Here is a 20688-nt window from a genome sequence, read left to right on the forward strand (position 1 = left end):
CGCTGCTTCTCTAATCCAGAGGACCTGGATTAGAACCCAGGTCCTCTGACTCCCAGGATTGAGCTCTTCCCACAATGCCTCACTGCTTCATATCGGTGCAGGTCGGTGTGGTTCTGACACTTGGTGGGGTCCGGGCTTGGCCTACGAGAGGTCAAGCTAGTCAGGGGTGGTACAACCATGGGTAAAGGGATGGGTATCGCTCCTCCCACCGTTTACGAGAAAGGGAAAGCCTCGGGGTGAATGGCTGCTCCCCAAGTCCAAATTATTTTATTTGTACATATTTATTCTATTTATTTTATTTTGTTAATATGTTTTGTTTTGTTGTCTGTCTCCCCCTTCAAGACTGTGAGCCGACTGTTGGGTAGGGACCGTCTCTATATGGTGCCAACTTGGACTTCCCAAGCGCTTAGTACAGTGCTCTGCACACAGTAAGCGCTCAATAAATACGATTGAATGAATGAATGAATTCCCTTCCCCTGACCTAGAGACAACAAATGGTTGCATTGTTTATTAGTTCATTGTGGGTTATGAAGTTATATGTGTTATAAAATTACATTACTGTGTTGGCTTTTGAACAGCACTTTTATCTTTCTAAAGACCTTTTATATGAGTGATCTCATTTTAGCCTCCCAACACACCTGCAAGGTAGGAAGAAACAGGTATAACTATCCCCATTTTACAGGTGAGGAAACTGAGGCCCAGAGAGTTTAAGCAACTTGCCCAAGGCCACACAGTAAGCTAGTGGCAGACCTGAAACTAGAACTCAGCTCTCCTGACTCCTGGCTACAAAATCTGTGATAGTGCTTTGAATAGATTCAAAAGCAAAATCAGAAAAGCCAGAAACTGGGCATCAACCAATATTTTATTTTCCTCAAAATGTTACTTAGAGAAGCAGCGTGGCTCAATGGAAAGAGCACGGGCTTTGGAGTCAGAGGTCATGGGTTCATGTCCTGGCTCCGCCAATTGTCAGCTGTGTGACTTTGGACAAAGCACTTAACTTTTCTGGGCCTCAGTTACCTCATCTGTAAAATGGGGATTAAGACTGTGAGCCCCCCGTGGAACAACCTGATCACCTTGTAACCTCCCCAGCACTTTGCACATAGTAAGCACTTAATAAATGTCATTATTATTATTATTACTCCTTAAAGGTAACACTCCTTAAGTCTAACATCAGAATGTAAATGCTGGTGTAATACTCACATTAATATACCCATCCTGAGGAGTAAGGCTGTAATCATCCTTTCTTAATAAATATTGTTTTAATTACCCTCATCACTAACACTAAAACTATAGTTTTTAGGAACAGCTAGCCCTATAAAGGGCCAGGGTTAGTCCTCCCCACCCAAGTTTTAATACTCTCAGCAGACAGCATACGGTGTGTGCAAAACTCCCATCTCTGCAGCTAATGGGTCTGTCCAACTTGGGATGGTGGTCAAGGAATATGTGAAGATGTCAGGCGTTGAACCCGGGACCCACATGTCTAAACCCCTGGCCCTGCCACCGAACCCACACCCAGATTCGCCCAAGGGAAACTGGGATTTTCCCTTGGGGCAACTCGGGCCTCACTCCACCTTTCCTGTCCCAGTTTTACCTCCCCCAACCAATCATCTTGAGGCTTGCAACAAATAACTTATGCTTTTCTCAACAATTAACTTACTCCTCCCTTTAATTAATTACTTACTCCCTTTGGGTGAAAACTCAACAACGAAGACAACCCCTTCAGAACTCATATTTTTAAATCCAAGTGCCATTTAGCTTAAATGATCCAAAGGTAAATTCTCTGACAAACAACCTGGACCCCATGGCAGGAAGGAAAAAAATCCATCTCTACTTTGGTTCGCTGAATCTCCTCCTTTTGGGATTTGCTTCTCGATTTTGGCGGTGAGATGAATTTGTGTAACAGTCCTGTGGAGGGAAAATAAAGTCTGCCAACCATAAAGATGTTTTCTTTTGGGAAAATCCAATTTGGAAAAAAACAAAACTTTTTTCCCTTTTTCTTTGTTGACTCCCAAGCCCCTGCTCTTTTCACTAGGCCATGTATTGTACTCTCCCAACCAACCAACACTGTAGTATGTTGGTTTATGACAGAAGATGGCACAAATACAGTATTTTCTTCCCCCTGGGGCCTCTGGGTGTGAAAATTCAAGGAGGCAATTAAATCCTGGCCTTTTGAAATTCTCCCTGCAGGGAAAGCAGAGGGTGACCTATTTTTAGTGGGAGAGGGAGGGATCTTTGGCTGTTTTCTCTTTCTTTTGGAGAAGCAGGGTTGGGGTCAGATATGCAGGACAATCTTGGGAAAGAAAGAAGCTGGAGGTGGGGAACAGAGAAGCCCGGCTGGGCTCAATCTCTGGGCCCCGGTGGGACCTGTCTGACTCTTAATAACCAAACCAATTAAGCCGCCAATGCCAAGGTCAGAGGTCCTTGAGGAATCCTCTCCATGTGGCTGTCATCAGTCCTGTATGAGGGAAGCATGTAAAGGGCTCGGGGCCTTTATAGATTGAGGTGCCGGCCTGGTAATGCCACCCCATCCTCTCGGGTGAGGGGTGAGGGGCAGCCCCTGGGGAACGGGGCTGGATGGCAGGGAGGCAATCATTGGGAGAGCGGATCGGAGCCCAACTAGAGCCGGAGGGTGTGAGGGGTCACTGTTCGGTGCCTAGAGTTGGTGACAAAGGTGTGTTGGCGGCGGAGGGATCTGAGTGCTGCTGTGGACACTCCTCTTGATGTGTGCATTGTCATTGTGTAAGCCAAGCTGCCCTGCCAGTGGGGAGAGGGAGAAGGAAAAGGGCAGAAAAGGGAGAGAGGAAAGGTGGGGCAAGATTGCCAGCTCAGCGGTTACACCTCTCTTTTGGCTGGCAACTTAAAGTTAGGGTTTCTTGTGGGAGCAGGGAACGTATCTTGGGCTTCCGCTGGGCTTTCCCGTTGAGACTCACCCCACTCCCAGCCCCACTGCACTTATGTCCACATCCATCATCAGATTTCATATCTGTCTCCCACTCAAGGCTGACAGCGCCTTGTGGGCAAGGGACAAATCTACCAACTGTACCATCCTCCCCCAAGCACTTAATACAGGGCTCTGCCCACAGAAAGCGCTCCGTAAATACCATTAATGACTGATTGGGAAGCACTCAATACCACTCCCACTTACAGTTCCAGCTTTCACTGAACAAGACTGACTCCTCTGATTTTCTTTAGTTTTGGAAGGCAGTTCAGTTTTCCTCAGATCCTTCTTCTGAGTCTTTTTAGTAGCTCTAGCTGGGTGATTTTCCTTGGCCTGCACAGATATAGTGATTCATTAATTTCCCCAAACTAGTCACTGTTTAATTGTCATGACTTCTGCTTTTACCCGAATGAGCATTTAAAATGGACACTTACCCAATGACATATCCATTCTGCCTTCCCCTCATAGCGGTAAGTCTTTTTGTGTTGCCTCCCCCCTTACTAGAGTATAAGAGCCTTGACAGGGATTGTGACTTCTAACTCTATTGTACTCTCCACATGGCTCAGTAAGTACAGTGCCTTGCATACAGTGAGGGCTCAATAAATACCATCACTACTACTACTACTGTTACTGTGTGCAGAAGACTGTACTGAGTGCCTACTGTGGGCCAAGCACTGTATTAGGCACCCAAAAACCATCAGCTGAAGTTAAAAGTCCTGATTTCTCGTCTCCCAGAGCTACTAATTTAATGCCTCTCTCCCGACTCAACACTGTAAATTCCTTTTTTTTAATGGTATTTGTTAAGTGCTTACTATGTGTCAGGCACTGTACTAAGTGCTGGGGTAGATACAAGGTTGGACACAGTCCATTTCCCACATGGGGCTCACAGTCTTAATCCCCATTTTACCCATGTGGTAACTGAGGCCCAGTGAAGTGACTTGTCCAAGGTCACACAGCGGTCAAGTGGCAGAGCTGGGATTAGAACCCAGGCCCTCTGACTCCCAAGCCCTGGCTCTTTTTACTAGGCCACACTGCTTGTGGGCAGGGAGCGTTTCTGCCAACTCCATTGTCTTTTTGTATGGTATTTGTTAAATGCCTACTACGTGCTAACTATCCTTCTAAGGGCTGGCGTAGATACAAGTTAATTAGGTTGGACACAGTCCCTGTCCAACATGAGGCTCACTGTTTTAAGTAGGAGGGAGAACAGGAGAATTGGGGCAGAGAGAAGTCAAGTGAAGTGATTTGCTCAAGGTCACACATCATCAATCATATTTATTGAGCGCTTACTATGTGCAGAGCACACAGCTAGCAACTGGCAGAGCGGGGATTAGAACCCAGGTCTTCTGACTCCCAGGACCCAGCTCTTTTCACTAGGCCATGTACTGTACTCTCCCAAGTGCGTAGTACAGTTTTAGCATTCAAAAAGCACTCATTAAATACCACTATTAATTGATTGGACAGCAGACTCTGCCTCCCCCCTCCTCCCGGCCCATCCCTAGGGCTAATGTAATTTACAAATGGCAAAACAGTTAATAATAATAATAACTGTGGTATTTAAGTACAGCCTAGTGAGAAGCTGCGTGGCCTAGTGGATAGAACATGGGGCTGGGAGTCAGAAGGACCTGTGTTCTAATCCTGATTCCGCCACTTATCTGCTGGGTGACCTTGGATGAGTCACTTAACTTCTCTGGGCCTCAGTTCCCTCATCTGTAAAATGGGGGTGAAGACTGTGAGTCCCACGTGGGACCGGGACTGTGTCCAACCCAATTTGCTTGTATCCACCCCAGTGCTTAGCACAGTGCCTGGCACATAGTACATGCTTAACAAATATCACAGTTAATATTATTATTATTATTATTACTGTGTGCCAGGTACCGTGCCGAGCACTGGGTACGCATAGGCAAATCGTTTTGGGGACAATCCCAGTCCCACGTGGGGCTCATTGTCTCAATCCCCATTTTACAGATGAGGTAACTGAGGCACAGCGAAGCAAAGTGACATGCCAAGGTCTCACAGCATTCAAGTGGAGGAGCCAAGATTAGAACCCAGTTCCTTCTGACGCCCAGGCCGAGGCTATATCCACTAGACCACACTGCTGTTAGACTCTCTCCTCCCGACACTGCAGAGCTGAGGCAGGACTTAACTTCCGAGCAAGGCTGTGCCCAGCCTGAAGCGGCAGCAGTGTTTACCGAATACCAGACTTAGGCATAGCCCTTAGCTTGTCCTGGTCCCGGCTCTACAGAATAACGGAATAAACTGTGCTTTCGGGCACTCCACTCTTCCGGCTGGCACAAAGCCACTGTTCACTATTTAAGCCCTGATGCTCCCCCGCAGGATAAAGGCAGACAACTGAGTGGGCATTAATGTGCCCATGGCATCCTTAGGAATAGCGTGGACCCCTCCAACACAAATGATTTCCCATCTGGCTCCCCGCTGGACTGCATGTTCATGTGGGCAGGGAACGGGTCTACCAATTCTGTTGTATTGTCGTTTCCCAAGGACTTAGCACAGTGCTCTGCACGCAGCCTAGTCTCATCTTATGCTGTCGAGTCGTTTCTGACCCATAGTGACTCCATGCACACATCTCTCCCCAAACGCCCCACCTCCATCTGCAATCGTTCTGGTATCCATAGAGTTTTCTTGGTAAAAATACATCGCCTTCTTCTGTGCAGTCAACTTGAGTCCTGGCCCTCAACTCCCTCCCAGGCCGCTACTGCCCAGCACAGAGGAGTTTTGACTTGCGGCAGGTTGCCTTCCATTCGCTAGCCACTGCCCAAGCTAGAAATGGAATGAGTATGCCTCTGCTTGACTCTCCCTCCCGTAGCCGAGACTTGATAGAGGACTGGAAACTTTCCAGCTGCCATCCAGAGAGGGTTCTACATGCAGTAAGCGCTCAATAAATACCATAGATGATAATGATCAGCTCATCTCCACAGAGTTCAGGGAGAAGCAGCGTGGCCTAGTGGGAAGACCACAGGCCTGGGTGTCAGAGGACCTAAATTCTAGTCCCATCTCTGCCATTTGACTGCTCTGTGACCTTGAGCAAGTTACTTAACCTTTCTGTGTTCAGTTTTCTCATCTGTAAAATGGGGGTTAACTGTGAGCCCCATGTGGGACAGGGACCATGTCCAACCCAATTATCTTGTAACCAACCCAGTGCTTAGTATAGTGCCTGGCACAAAGGAAGTGCTTAACAAATATCATGGTAATTATTATTATTGTTACCGTTATTATTATTATTATTAAAGGTAGCCTTGTTTTGCCAGCTGGTTCAGAGAGGTTCATCGGCCCTAGGGCGATAGTCAGCTGCCATTCCTGAAATACCGTTCCGTGCCCCACATTCCCTTTGGAGCCTCTAAATTCCTGCAGCCGACTCGCCGATGACTCAACCTGAACCGACAGGAAAACGGGCTAGGTTTATGTACCCCAGGGGCTGCTGGGCTCTTTGGGTTTTGGGGGGTTTTTGGCCAAAGAGTGTTGGAATAACCGTCTCAGACAAGGAGGGCTTAGGCTCTGGGAGTCGCTCTGGTAAACACCACCAGCAGCACTTTATGAAACCGGTTCTCCAGGACAGTCCAAGCTCTGGTTTCGTACCTGAGAATGAGGGGTGGTCAGATGTTGGCTTACTCCCCGGCTCGCCTCTCTCTCTTCTTGTGGGGTTGGACCTTGTCCTGGGAGAGATTCTTTTAAATACTCCAGTTACTTATCAGGGTGAATTAAGAGGGTAAACTGATCTATTTATTTGGCAGAAAAATTACTAACCTCCGGAAGACGTCAGGCTCTTCTTCAGCTTGGAATGTTTGTTCGGTACTTCCTAGATAAAGTAGTCAGATCAATCAATCAATACTCTTTATTGAGCACTTACTGTGTGCAGACCACTGTACTAAGTGTTTCTAATCCCGGCTCTGCTGTATGTCTGCTGTCTGACCTTAGGCAAGTCACTTAACTTCTCTGGGCCTCAGTTACCTCATCTTTAAAATGGGGATTAAGGTTGTGAGCTCCTTGTGGGACAGAGACTGTGTCCAACCTGAATAACTACATCATCATCAATCATATTTATTGAGCGCTTACTGTGTGCAGAGCCCTGTACTAAGCGCTTGAATATAACAATTCAATAGATAACTTGTATAACTTGTATCTACCCCAGTGTTTAGAACAGAGCTTGGTACATAGTAAGTCCTTAAGACCATAATTTTTGTTGTTATTATTATTAATTACAATATAGCAATATGATAGGCACATTCCCTGCTCATAACGAGCTTACAGTCTATGGGAGGGAGACAGACATTACTATAAGTAAATAAATTACGGATATGGACGTATGTCAGATGACTATAATTAGTATTATTATTGTTGTGTTTGTTAAGCACTTACTAGGTGTCCAGCACCGTTCTAAGCTCTGAGGCAGACATAAGTTCCTGTGAAGGAAAAGTGGTAAAATATTACCACAAACAAATTAGACTGATGGAATGGCCAGGGTGAGATGGTAGCTTCTCTAAGGGACAAGTGACCAGTACTGGCCTTCCGTCTTCTCTGTCAAAAAAGCATTCTAGAGAAGCAGCATGGTCTAGTGGTAAGTCCCTGGGCTTGGAAGTCAGAGGACCTGGGTTTGAATCCTGGCTCCACCACCTGTCTGCTGTGTGACCTTGGCAAGTCACTCCACTTCTCTGGGCCTCAGTTAACTCATCTGTAAACTGTGGATTAAGACTGTGAGCCTCACGTGGACTGTGTCCACCCTGATTAGCTTGCATCTACCCCAGAGCTTAATAATAAAAATAATAATAATAATAATAATGGTATTTGTTAAGCATATACTTTATGCCAGGCACTGTACCAAGTGCTGGGGTGGATACAAGCAAATCGGGTTGGACACAGTCCTGGTCCCACGTTCGGCTCACAGTCTTCATCCCCATTTTGCAGATGAGGGAACTGAGGCCAGAGAATTGAAGCGACTTGTCCAAGGTCACAAAGCAGACAAGTAGCGGAACCGGGATTAGAAACCATGACCTCCTGACTCCCAGGCCTGTTCTCTATCCATTATGCCATGCTGCTTCCTGTGCCTGGAACACAGTGAGTGCTTAACAAATACCTTTAAAAAAAGCCAGAAAAAGGCCCATCTGAAAGAACTTACATCCCCAGGTTTGTCCGAAAGGGGTCTAGGCACTTTTCTTTTCCTCGGCGGTTCTTCCGAAGCTTCCTTGGATACAGTGTCGTTGCAGTTGTTTTCTATGCGATTCTTTTCAGTGGTCACCATCAGCTTCATAGTATGACAGGGAGCTAGGATCGCGCCCATTTTGAGGCACATTGGGAATCCCTCAAACCTCACCTCGTCACAGCTTCCGTTTCTGAAGCCAGGGGGCTGGTAGTCTTGGGGTGTCACTACAAGAAACCAGTATTAAAAGCCTCCCCGCCATGCTCCCCGGTAAGACTGACAAGAACTACTGAAGGGAACCAATGCACGGCATCTTTGAGTTGTTCACCAACTGTTCTCTCCTGCCTCTGTCCCCTTATTCATGTCGTTTCCTGGGCCCGGGACTCCCTGCCTGGCCTAACACAGCTCTCCCCACGTTCAAACCCCTCCTGAACTCCCACCTCCACCAACAAGCCTTCCTCGATTACTTCCCGGCACCCTGAGCAATAGAAACCCTTCGGCCAGCTCCAGCCCGTAAGAATGTATAAATACCCGTTCTCATCTGGATTGATTTCCACTGTTCATTCAATAGTTTTTCTGACTCCCCCCATTGAGGTATTATGCTTCTTGAGGGCAGCGAAGGTACCCCGTCTTTGTACTGGGTTTTGTACTTCCCAAATGCTTAGCACAGTGTATTGGACCCATAGACTGTAAGCTCATGGTGGGCAGGGAATATATCTGTTATATTGTATTCATTCATTCAGTCATATTTATTGAGTGCTTAATGTGTGCACAGCACTCTACTAAGCACTTAGAATAGTACATTACAATAATAAACAGACACATTCCCTGCCCACAACAAGCTTACAGTCTACTGATTTCTCCCAAGCACTTAGTACAGTGCTCCACACCCGGTAAGCACTCAGTAAATACTTTTGACTGACTGACTACTCCTACCGCTACTCCCATAGTGCGATCTGTCAAGAAAACGAGTGCATCCTCATTGTCACTGGTATTTATTGAGCGCTCACGGTGCGCCAGGGACTGTACTATGCACTTGACTCCACCTAGTCACAGTAACAGTAGTGGAAGCAGGAGCAGCAGCAGTCCTAGTAGCAATAATACTAATGGTATTAATTGAGGTTTCCTGGGTGTAATGCACTAAGCAGTCCCTCCTCTCCTCTTCTCCCATTCCCTTCTACATCACCCTGATCTGCTCCTTTCATTCATCTTCCCTCCCTTCCAAATAGTACATGTACATATCTGTCATTTATTTATTTATGCATATTAATGCCTTTCTCCACCTCTAGACTATGGGCTCATTGTGGGAGGGAATGTGTCTGTTGTTGTATTGTAGTCTCCCACGCTTTTAGTACAGTACTTTGTACACAGAAAGCACTCAATAAATACGATTGACTGAATGAACGAATGAATAAGCACTTGGGAGATTACAGAAACAATCCCTGCCCACAAGAAGCTGCCACGATAACATAGCAAGGGGGGCGAGCTCATAAAGGACACCTCAGGGACAGTCCTGCCAGACACGCCCAACCTCACATTCAGAGAACAGTGCACTGTACTGCCATTTCGGGTGAGTGTCTTTCTCAAAACTTGATGTCTACATGAGAATTCTTAGCGCCAACCACCTCTAAAAACTCTTTTAACGGAGAGGCATTGGGGTGATACAATGACCATCACTCATCTAAACCCAGGACCACTTAAACTAAGCATTTAAGTGCTGAGAGGGGTTGAGTCCCTTAAGTGCATATCTTTTTATTCATTTGCTTTCCCCGCCTGCAATTTATTTTAGTGTCTCTGTCCCCGTCCCTACATTGTAACTTCTTTGAGGGTAGGGTGACATCTAATAACTCTCAAGTGCTTAGTACAGAGCTCCTCACAGAGTAAGTGCTCAATAATTACTGTAGATTGATGGGTTGATTGAGCGCTTGGGAGAAAATGACAGAGAGTGGATGTTGTCCCTGCCCCTCAGCTTACATTCCAACATTTTGAAATCTGATTGCATAAGGTGGAACAAAATATATTACCACTGTCGTAGTAGAAAAGTTTCATGTTTAGTCCGAAGTTTTTAGGTAAAGGGCCCAGGTTCCGCGTCAGAATGTTAAGCTTCTGAATGAGGGTAGTGCTTGTTTTCTTTGTTTCCTCCCAAGGATGTTGTAATTCAATCTTTTGGTCAGCACTAGGAAGGACGGAATTTTGGAAGCTTTATGCTTTTACAGAAATGTTTGACCCAAATATTACAGTTTTAAGTTCTTTCATGCTCTCAAATTCCTCTCTCCCTCCCCCATCCCCATCCAAAGGACAATTACTAAACCTAAACCTAAAATACCCGACTAGCCCCTCTGGGGTTATGACTCAGCTGCTCCCCTCAGACACCTGTAAAACCGAATGCTATTCTTTGGTGACTTTTGCATCTTTTCAATGAAAGGTTCTGACAGGGACAAGCTCCTTAGCAAGTGGCCCTGTGTTCCTGCTGGGAAACTGGCAGGCTCTTTTTACCTGGGAGTTGCGATGGTCAGTCAGTCATGAAGACCGTGAGTTCCTTGCAGGCCAGGATCGTGTACGCCAACTCTGTTGTGTTGTACTCTCCCAAACACTTAGTATAGTGCTCTGCACACAGTAAATGTTCGCTAAATACCATGGATTGATTTGAAAGGATCAATTGAGTGCCCACTGAGGGCAAAATGCTGCACTTGAGGAGGCACGGCATAAGGAAAAGACACTTTCCCCACCCTCATGAATCTTTTGGGGCTCAGGGTCACCCTACTGACTGGCAGGAACTGAGTGAGGAGAGGGATTCACCTGGAATGGGCTTGAGTAGAAGACCTGGGAGATGGCCATCTTCATCGGTGTAAACTACACCCAGCAGAAAGCAGCGGAGAGGCTTACCTTACAAAGTCCATTTTGACTCCTTCCTCGGTGTACTTAAATTGAAAATGATAGCCCTCTGTGATTTTCTAAATGACAAAACACAGAGGTTATTTGAACCCAGAACTCCGGGTACCAGGTACAAGGGGCTGAGTCTGTTAAAGTGTAAAACGGGAATCCATATTCTCAGGCTGCCTTGCCTCATCCAGAATGGAGCACAGTCAGGCAGTCACTCGTATTTAATGAGTGCTTACTGCGTGGCTTAGTGGATAGAGCACAGGCCTAGGAGTCAGAAGGACCTGGTTTCTAATCCCGGCTCCACCGCTTCTCTGTTGTGTGACCTTGGGCAAGTCATTTCACTTCTCTGTGCCTCAGTTACTGCATCTATAAAAAGGGGATTAAGACTGTGAGCCCTGTGTGGGATAGGGACTGTGCCCAACCTGATTAATTTGTATTTACCCCAGTGCTTAGAACAGTGCTTGGCACATGGTAAGCACTTAACAAGTACCATAACTATTATTATTATCACTAAGTGCTTGGGAGAGTACAGTATAACAATATAACAGGCATATCCCGTCCACAACAAACTTACAGTCTAGGATACAGCAGGTTTGGGAGCGTTTTTATTTTTCCCCTACTGTTGGAGTCTGGGTCTCTAAAGACCAGGACCAGATTCAGACAGTAAGCAAGAAGGCGGATAGTCAGAAGCGGCGGTGGGCAGCGAGCAGCCTCGGGACTCCAAGAGGATTTCTGTTAAGCATTTTGGAAGTGTGGAAATTTTGATGGCCACTGGTGGTACGATTGAAATGGGGAGCGGATTGCACTGACTATTTGTTTTGACCATTATTGTATTCTTGGCATAGGTTTAGTCAGGCTTCTATGAAATTTTCTTGGTGACATCATTAGGTGTTGTAATGGTAAAAAAACTTTTTTTTGGATATTAAAGGCATATTTCCTTCCTAAGACAAATGCACGTACCTTAGGTTTTCCGGAGTTGGTGTAAACCTGTTTAAACAATTTAAGAAACAGTGAATCTCCAGTAATCTAACTTGTTTTGGAAAACAAATAAATGTAGAAAAAGACTTACTTCTAGAATAAGCATCCTTAGCTGAGAAGACAACAAAAAACAGGAAATGTAAATTATAATTTTATGAGGTACCATATTTTTTTTTTTCAAAATGGGTGAGAAGATACATCTCTCCTCTATGGTTACAAAATTCCCATTTGGAAAAAACTTTTGGGGAAGGGGAGGCAATTAGTATATCCCAAGACGCAGATTCATGATTATATTATGCTTATTTGGAATTAAGTGGCAAAGAACGGTCCCAGATTCTCTGTATAGCTAGAAGAAATATAAGGATATAAATGTTCTCTAAAGATGTAAAATACTGAAAGACTTACATATTTTTTCTGCAGAGCATCATAGCATCCCAATATCCTGCAAAAGTCAGTTCATTTGCAATGGTTATAAACTATGTGAACTTGGCTGTTGAATTCATTTCCCAAAGATGACCTTTGCACAGCTTGTAAAATAATAATATTTGTTAAGGACTGTGTGCCAAGCACTTTTCTAAGCACTGGGATAGATACAAGGTAATGAGGTTGTCCCACATGGGGCTCACAGTCTTAATCCCCATTTTACAGATGAGGCAATTGAGGCCCAGAGAAGTGAAGTGACTTGCCCAAGGTCACACAGCAGACAAGGGGCAGAAGCGGGATTAGACCCCACATCCTCTGACTCCTAAACCCAGGCTCTTGTCATTAGGCCATGTTCACATGGCGGTTAAAGTTGGGCCACTATTACGTCTTAAATGATGTGACTGGGGGTTTTTGTTTGCTTTTTACATGATGACCAAAAGACAAAAACCCTGGGTCGGGTCTCTGTGCCCTGTTACATATTAAGTACTTAATAGAAATGCTTACTACTACTACTTCCTCTTTCTTTCTCTCTCTCTCTCTCATACGTACATATACACCCTCTTTCTCCTTGCCTTCATTGGAGTCACTGGCAGGGAATGATTTAGAAGCCACTATCCTCACTCTCTTTGATACTTACCATTTCGCTAATTGAACAGATCCTGGACAGCTGTCATTTTTCAAAATTCTGATACGGACATCTAGACAAAAAATAGAAATAGTTAGACTGCAGCCTATCGGGCAGAGCTTGGGACTGGGAATCAGGAGAAGGGCCTTGGTCTCGTCCCACCTCTGTGACTGACCTGCTGCATGGCCTTGGGCAAGTCACCTGACGTCTCTGGGCCTCCGTATCCTCATCTGTGAAATAAGGCAAAGATCCCTGCTCGCCCTCCCTCCCTTGCATGGCGCAGAAATTGTTTTGGATCTTACTCTGGTGCATCTATCTACCCTAGTGCTTAATGAATGACTCTTTTCTTAGGAAGCAGAAGGCACCACAGGTAGAAATCCTTTTTATTATTTTCTTCACTTATGTTATAGCTGGGCATTGTTAAATTTACATTACAAATAGAGGTGAACAATGAGTGAATGCCTGATCATCACTGTCATCTATTTTTGCTTCTGAGAGGAACAGGGAATCAGTTTTCCTTCAGAGGAGAAAAGAAATATGGAATAGTCTCCTAGAATTACAGTGAAAATCATTCTTACAGTGATGATCATCGTTCCAGTCAAGACACAGACTATTTTTTTGTTTTTCATTCAAGCTGCTGAAAAATGAATGAAAGATTAGGCCATGTACCCTTTCGTGATCTTTTGCAGGAGTCACTGCATATATTCATTCATTCAATCGTATTTATTGAGCGCTTACTGTGTGCAGAGCACTGTACTAAGCACTTATCCAGGGGAAAGTATGTTGCATTACATCAATGGAAATAGAATTAAATACCTATAATTTCTGGGGGAAAAGGTAACTATGCCTGTCACTTAGGGAAAGAGTTATATGTATTATACAAAGTTACACCACCCTTCAGTCAGTTTATTACTGCAAAACTTTTGGTGTTAGGGATTGTTCAAAGTATAAGATGAAGTGTTTTTTTGTCAACCAGCTGAAAAACACTGGGAAAAAAACAAGAATCTTCCATCACAGATAAATATTGTATACAGCCCTTCAATCAGTCAATCAGTCAATGGTATTTATTAAGTGCTTACTTAATAATAACAATAATTGTGGTATTTGTTAAGCACTTACTGTGTGCCAGACACTGTTCTATACACTGGGGTGGATGCAAGCAAATCGGGCTGGACACAGTCCCCGTCCCACATGGGGCTCACAGTCTCAACCCCCACTTTACAGATGAGGTAACTTGGGCACAGAGAAGTGAAGTGATTTGCCCAAGGCCACGCAGCAGGCCAGAGTCGAAGTCAGGATTAGAACCCACAGCCTTCTGACACCCAGGCCTGTGCTCTATCCAATCCACCATGCTGTTTCTAAGGGATTGGGAGAGTTCCAATACAAGAGTTGGTAGATATAGTCCCTGCTCACAACAAGCTTTCAGCCTAGAGAAGATACCCTTAAATGGCACAGCAAGATTAGGAAATGAGACAACAACCAGAAACCAGAGCAAATCAGAGTGAAATAGTCTTTTATATATGTCACCTTACCTCCTAGATATCTCGTTACATAGGCATCTTTTGGAAATATTCCTCTGAGGTACGTGATGTTGGATACAGAAACTGCAAGGAGCTTTTTCACAAATGCTAAAGATTGATTCTCCACTGTGACATTAGGGCTCTCCGTTGCAGCCTAAAAATCAACAGGGGCATTATTATTATCATTATTATTGGGATTTTTTAGAGTGCCTTCTGAGTACTAAACACTAATAAGCATTAGTACAACAGAGGGTACAACAGAAGCAAGACTCAGGATCACTGCCCTCCCAGAGCTGACAGTGTAATGGGGTGAACAGACAGAAATTTACAAATAGCCTGAGCCCCTGAGGGACAGGAATTGTATCTAACCTGATTGTCTGGGGCATACCCAGTGCTTGGCACCTAGTAGCGGCTTAACAAATAACCCAGTTTTATAGCAAATACTACAGTTATTCAGGCAGGAGAAAAAGGATATAATAGGAGGCATCACAAATTGGATCCAGAGGAAATAACTGAATAAACACATAGATCATAGATCTAGATCTATGATCATAAATCATACTCTTCTAGACTGTGAGCCCACTGTTGGGTAGTGACTGTCTCTATATGTTGCCAACTTGTACTTCCCAAGCACTTAGTACAGTGCTCTGCACACAGTAAGCGCTCAATAAATACGATTGATAGATCAACCAAGAAAAACCTACATAGGTACATGTCTTGACAATAGGACGGAAATAGTCAAGTGTTTGGGGTGGGGCTGGGTTGATGTGACTGAAATAGTGTGAATTAAAATATTTTCCAGTATGATTTGGTGAAATTAAAGGTTGACACCAGCAAGGCTTCTGATACAATGACAGGCTGTAGGTTATTGACAACTGAGGCAGCACGATCTAGTGAAAAGAGAATGGGACTGGCAGTCGGGAGACCCAGTTCTGATCTCAGCTCTGGCCCTGTCCCACTATGTGTGGCCTTGGGCAAGTCAATAAAGCTCTGATTGATTGATGGATTGATTCAGTCTCCTCATCTGTAAAATGGGGATGTTAACCATTGTCCCTTCCTCTTAGACTGTAATTCCTGTGCCAATTTGATTGGCTTATATCTACCCTAGTGTTTGGCACATCGTCTTATGTTGTCATTTCCAACCCATAGCAACTCTATGGACACATCTCTCCCAGATGCCCCACTCTCCATCCGCAGTCATTCTCATACGGTATCCATAGTAAGCACTTAACAAATGCCTCTTTTTTTTAATTATTCCTATTATTAGACTATAAGTCTCAAGTGGGACCACTTGGACTGTGAGCCTCATGTGGGACCAGTTGGACTATGTCCAAACTGATTATCTTGTGTCTACCTCAGTACTTAGAACTGTGCTTGGCACACACTAAGCGCTTAACAAAAAAGACCAAGGACTGTGTCCAACCTACTTATTTCTATTGGTTCTACCCTGGCACTTGGCACTTAATAAGCATTTGATGTACCACAATTGTGATATCATGATGATTATTACCATAATTGACAAAAAGTTCATTTTATACCCATGGGTAGAAGAGATTTCTTCTAGCAACAGGATAGGTGAAACGTAGTGGTAATGACATAAGCAAGACACCCGAACTCTGACCTTTAAATCCATCCATCTGACAAAAAGGGATATTTGTGTTTCAGATTCATTCATTCATTCATTCAATCGTATTTATTGAGCGCTTACTGTGTGCAGAGCACTGTACTAAGCGCTTGGGAAGTACAAGTTGGCAAAATATAGAGACGGTCCCTACCCAACAGCGGGCTCACAGTCTAGAAGAACCCACCCTGAGGCTATTGTAAAGTGGACTTCCAGCTCCGGGAAGCTTATTTGGAAGCTTCCCAACTGAAATATTCAGCCAGGAAAACTTTCCCTCTGTTGGCTGGTCAGGTTATGTGGCTTGGATCGGTGCCTTCAATCTGAATTTCACAGTTCTGTCTTTTGGATTCTGAAATGTGATTTCACAGGGTGTCTTCACTTAAATGAGATAGGGCCTTTGGGATTAAAATAAATGTACCTTTAAAGGCCTCTGCCGCTGATATGTCACCATCTTTCTTCAGCTAATAAAGCACCCACTGCAGTTCAACCTTTGAATCAAACACAAACGTTATGTCAGCTCTTCATGCAAAATACATAAGGTCCGGGAATGAAAAACACATTTTTCAAATGGATTTTTTTCTATTGGAAAAAATACTTTTGAGCCTAAATTCTGTCTGGGGAAAAGATACACATAATTTTCAAAAATACCACAAATCTGTATAGCAATTTGATTTTTCCAGTGGACTTTCACATCTGGACCCCTCAGGAGAGTACAGTGCTCATCCATCCCATCATCTTTGCTTTACTTTGGCATTACCAAGGGGAATGAGGGATGGGTTTCCTCTAAGCTTTCCTGTCCAACAATAAATAAATTCACTGTGAATCGCACATTGGCCTTTCCAGACTCACATGCCTCCACAGGTAAATTTCACAATTAGTAGTGGTGCCTTCTTCAAGGATGAGGGACACAACCATCCATATAAATTCACACAACATCTAACAACTATTTTTTTTTCAAATCTTCCCAAACCAAACATTCAGAATGAGGCCTGAGACCCTGTCTTTTCTACATCGAGCTGTGGAACTTTCTCCAGCACATTTCTAAATGTCAATAAATGCGATCCTGAGGAAAGGCCTTTTTTGAGGTTTTGCAGATCTAAAGGGCTCAGAGAGACTCACAGATTCTTTAGAGCAGAACCATGACTACCGACTCTATCGTACTTTAGCAAGTACTTTAGAAAACCCTATTGATTCTTTAGGGCTGGAAAATTCAATGTGGTTTTGCTTTCATGAACTTTCTTGGGAGGACTCAGGCCTCAGGGAGGCAGCAAAGCCTGCTCGTTTCCTGTCAGGCTGTGGAGAAAAGGGTGTCCTTTATAAGACAAATCGAGCCCTCATTTAGGCTGAGAGGGAGAGGCAGTCTCAACGTTGTGGTTTTGGACTCATCTCCTGGGCCAAGGGGGAGGGAAAGGGAAAAGAGAGAGCTTTTTTTTTTAAGGAAATTCTGGTTTCAATCCAGGTCCGTGACATAAACTGGCTCACTGTTTGTGAAAACCAGTTAAATGTGCTTTCAGGCTTGAGGGAGTGGAAAGGGGTTTTTTGTCTTCCTTTCCTTCTCACCGTTCACTGTCACTTTTGTAGTTCATAAAATCAGCTTTCAGGGGGATGGATGCAGTGATGATTCCCCATTCGTTAACGTTAGTTCAGAAAACGAACTTTGAGGGGAGTGGAAAAGGGGAAAACGACTCTTTACCTTTTTTTAGTTAAAAAAGCAAAAAAAAGGGGGAAAGGTTGAGGTAGGGATGATTCATTTCCCTTCCCTATTATTATTATTTTTAATTCAAAAAATGAGATTTTTAGGGGAGGAGATAAGGTGAAGTCGACTCCCCTTTACTGTTTGGGTTTTTTTTTGAGGATTTTGGGGGGGCTTACTAAAACAACGAAACTCAAGGGGAGTGGAGGAAGTAGAGATGACTACATATCCTTTTACCTCTTTTAAAAAGTTTTAAAAGTGAGCATTCAGAGCAGTGGATAAAGTGAAATCAATTCCCCTTCTCTATTTTTTCAAGTTATGAAACGAAACAAAGGAAATGGATGGGGTGGAGATGACTCCCTTTCCCTTTATTAACTTCAAAAAACGAGCTTTGAGAGGAATGTGTGAGATGAAGTAGACTCCCCTTTTCTGTTTTTAGGCTTTTGGAGCGGGGCGGGGTGGGGGTTGGATTTTTTTTTACTTAAAAAACGAAGCTCGAGGGGAGTGGAGGTAGGGAAGCCTATACATCCTTTTCCCTTTTTTATAGTTCAAAAAACGAGCCTTGAGGGCAGTGGATAAAATGAAATCGATTCCCCTTTACTGGTTTTTTTGTTTGTTTTTTAACTAAAAAAGATAAACAAAGGTAGTGGATGAGATGAGGATGACTCCCTTTCTCTTCCCTATTTTTTTTTTCAGGAAACGAGCTTCAAGGAGAGTGGATAAGCTTAAGTCGACTCTCCTTTGCTACTATTTTTTTTTTATTTTGCAGGGTTTTTTTACTAAAAAAACAAACATCGAAGGGAGTGGAGGAGGTAGGCATGACTACATGTCCTTTTTTACTCTTTTTTAAAGTTCAAAAAACGAACTTCGAGGGAAGTGGATAAGGTTAAATCGATTCCCCTTTACGGCACTTTTTTTAAGTTAAAGAAACAAAGGAAATGGATGACGTGGGAATGACTCCCTTTTCTCTTCCCTATTTTTTTACTTCAAAAAACGAGCTTTGAGATGAGGTCGACTCCCCTTTGTTGTTGTTTTTTTTACTTTAAAAAAACTAAGCTCGAGGGGAGTGGAGGAGATAGGGATGACTCCAAGTCCTTTTACCTTTCTTAGTTCAAAAAACGAACTTCGAAGGCAGTGGATAAAGTTATATCGATTCTTCTTTACTTTTTTTTAGTTAAAAAAAAGGGAGTGGGTGAGGTGGAGGTGACTCCCTTTGCCTTCCCTGTTATTTTTTTTTTTACTTCAAAAAACTAACTATGAGAAGTTCACTCCCCTTTACTGTTTTTTTTGTAAATAAAACGAAGGCCGAAGGAAGTGGAGGTAGGAATGACCACGTCCTTCTACGCTTTTTTACTTAAAAAAATGAGCTTTTGGGGGTGTTAAGGTGAAGTCGACTCCCCTTAACTTACTGTTTGGTTGTTGGTTTTTAGCTAATAAAAAGAAGCTCGGGGAGAGTGAATGGTAAAGGTAGGAATGACTACATCATTTTATCCCTTTTATAGTTCAAAAACAAGCTTTGAGGGCAGTAAGTACAGTGAAATCGATTCCCCTTGACTGTTATTGCTGGATTTTTTTGTTAAAAAAAATGAGACACATGGAATGGATGTTGGAATGACCCCTCGTCCCGTTAGTTGTTTTAAACTTCAAAAACGGACCTTAAGGGGAGTGGATGAGGTGAAGTTTACTCCCCATTACTCCTTTTTTTTTAAGAAAAACGTGAAGGGAATGGATGAGATGGGGTGGACCCACGTCCTTTTACTGTTTGGGGGTTTTTTTTAGTTCAAAAAGTGAGCTTCGATTAAAGTGGATGAGGTGAAGACGCCACCCTTTGCTCCCTTTTCTAGTCAAATAACGAAATTTAAAGGGGGTGGGGGAGGTGGGGGAGGCTCCCGTTTCCTTCCCTGTTCTTTTTAAGCTTAGAACAGTGCTTTGCACATAGTAAGTGCTTAATGCCATTATTATTATTATTATTAAGCTTAAAAAACGTTGCTAGAATGGATGAGGTGGGCAGGATCCCTCGCCCCCTCCCTTTTGTTGTCTATCTCCCCCTTCTAGACTGTGCGCCCATTGTTGGGTAGGGACCGCCTCTATATGTTGCCGACTTGTACTTCCTAAGCGCTTAGCACAGTGCTCTGCACACAGTAATCGCTCAATAAATACAATTGAATGAATTGAATGAATGAATAAAAAGTTAAGGAGGGTGGGCCAAGTCGGAGCCTCCACAATCCGATGCGTGGTATCGCTTAGTACAGCGCTCAGCACTCAGTAGGCGCTCAATAAATACGATTGATTGAATGAATGCTGCCTGGTGGGGGACTAATCCCCAGAAATTACCGATCTGACGAGGCAACCGTCAACTTCGTCGGTTTTCTGAGGAGAAAGGAAGGACAACAGGAAAGGCGGCCGTTCCCGCGCGCGCGCTCCGTGAGGCTCCGCCCCCCCCGCCGACAGCCAATAGGAACGCTCCACGGGGCGCGAGCCGGGGTGGGCGGCCAACTGCCGGCCTAGCCGCGGTGGGGGGAGTGGCGCGAGGAAAAGCATTCCCGCCAAAAACACCTCACACCTCATCTCGCCTGCGCGCGCCGATGAGGCTCCGCCCCCCCCCGCCAACAGCCAATAGGAACGCTCCCCGGGGCGCGAGCCGGGGTGGGCGGCCAACTGCCGGCCTAGCCGCGGTGGGGGGAGGGGCGCGAGGAAACGCATTCCCGCCAAAAGCACCTCACACCTCCTCTCGCCTTAGCCCCCTCATAGTAATCGTCAATCGTATTTATTGAGCGCTTACTCATCATCATCAATCCTATTTATTGAGCCATTACTATGTGCAGAGCACTGTACTAAGCGCTTGGGAAGTACAA

General features: G+C 44.4%; 1 protein-coding gene across 4 annotated transcripts; it reads right to left on the reverse strand.

The window, feature by feature from the left end:
* Positions 1-1619: 1619 nt before the first annotated feature.
* Positions 1620-20414, reverse strand: HORMAD1 (HORMA domain containing 1). Of its 4 annotated transcripts, none has more exons than XM_038768792.1 (14): positions 20397-20414; positions 16559-16628; positions 14532-14673; positions 13012-13072; positions 12357-12393; positions 12043-12063; positions 11934-11960; positions 10977-11044; positions 10115-10266; positions 8070-8317; positions 6701-6752; positions 6533-6621; positions 3146-3271; positions 1620-1905 (listed from the first exon to the last, which is right to left on the reverse strand). In XM_038768792.1, the coding sequence occupies exons 2-14, from the start codon at positions 16589-16591 to the stop codon at positions 1828-1830; spliced, it is 1134 nt and encodes a 377-aa protein (XP_038624720.1). In that variant the 5' UTR covers positions 16592-16628; positions 20397-20414; the 3' UTR covers positions 1620-1827. The 4 variants fall into 4 exon arrangements, with proteins under 4 accessions (XP_038624720.1, XP_038624717.1, XP_038624718.1 ...); XM_038768789.1 differs by lacking the exon at positions 20397-20414 and adding an exon at positions 20168-20250; XM_038768790.1 differs by lacking the exon at positions 20397-20414 and adding an exon at positions 17701-17797.
* Between the last annotated feature and the right edge of the window lie 274 nt (positions 20415-20688).

The sequence above is a fragment of the Tachyglossus aculeatus genome, chromosome Y4 (genome assembly GCF_015852505.1).
Source record: "Tachyglossus aculeatus isolate mTacAcu1 chromosome Y4, mTacAcu1.pri, whole genome shotgun sequence".
Lineage (NCBI taxonomy): Eukaryota > Metazoa > Chordata > Mammalia > Monotremata > Tachyglossidae > Tachyglossus > Tachyglossus aculeatus.

Coding starts and splice junctions, on each gene's coding strand:
- HORMAD1 (XM_038768792.1), bottom strand. CDS start 16,591: ATGGTGACATATCAGCGGCAGAGGCCTTTAAAG. Junction 6,753..8,069: donor TTTCGGACAAACCTGGGGAT/GTAAGTTCTTTC, acceptor TACTTTATCTAG/GAAGTACCGAACAAACATTC. Junction 3,272..6,532: donor TGACCACCCCTCATTCTCAG/GTACGAAACCAG, acceptor ATATCTGTGCAG/GCCAAGGAAAATCACCCAGC.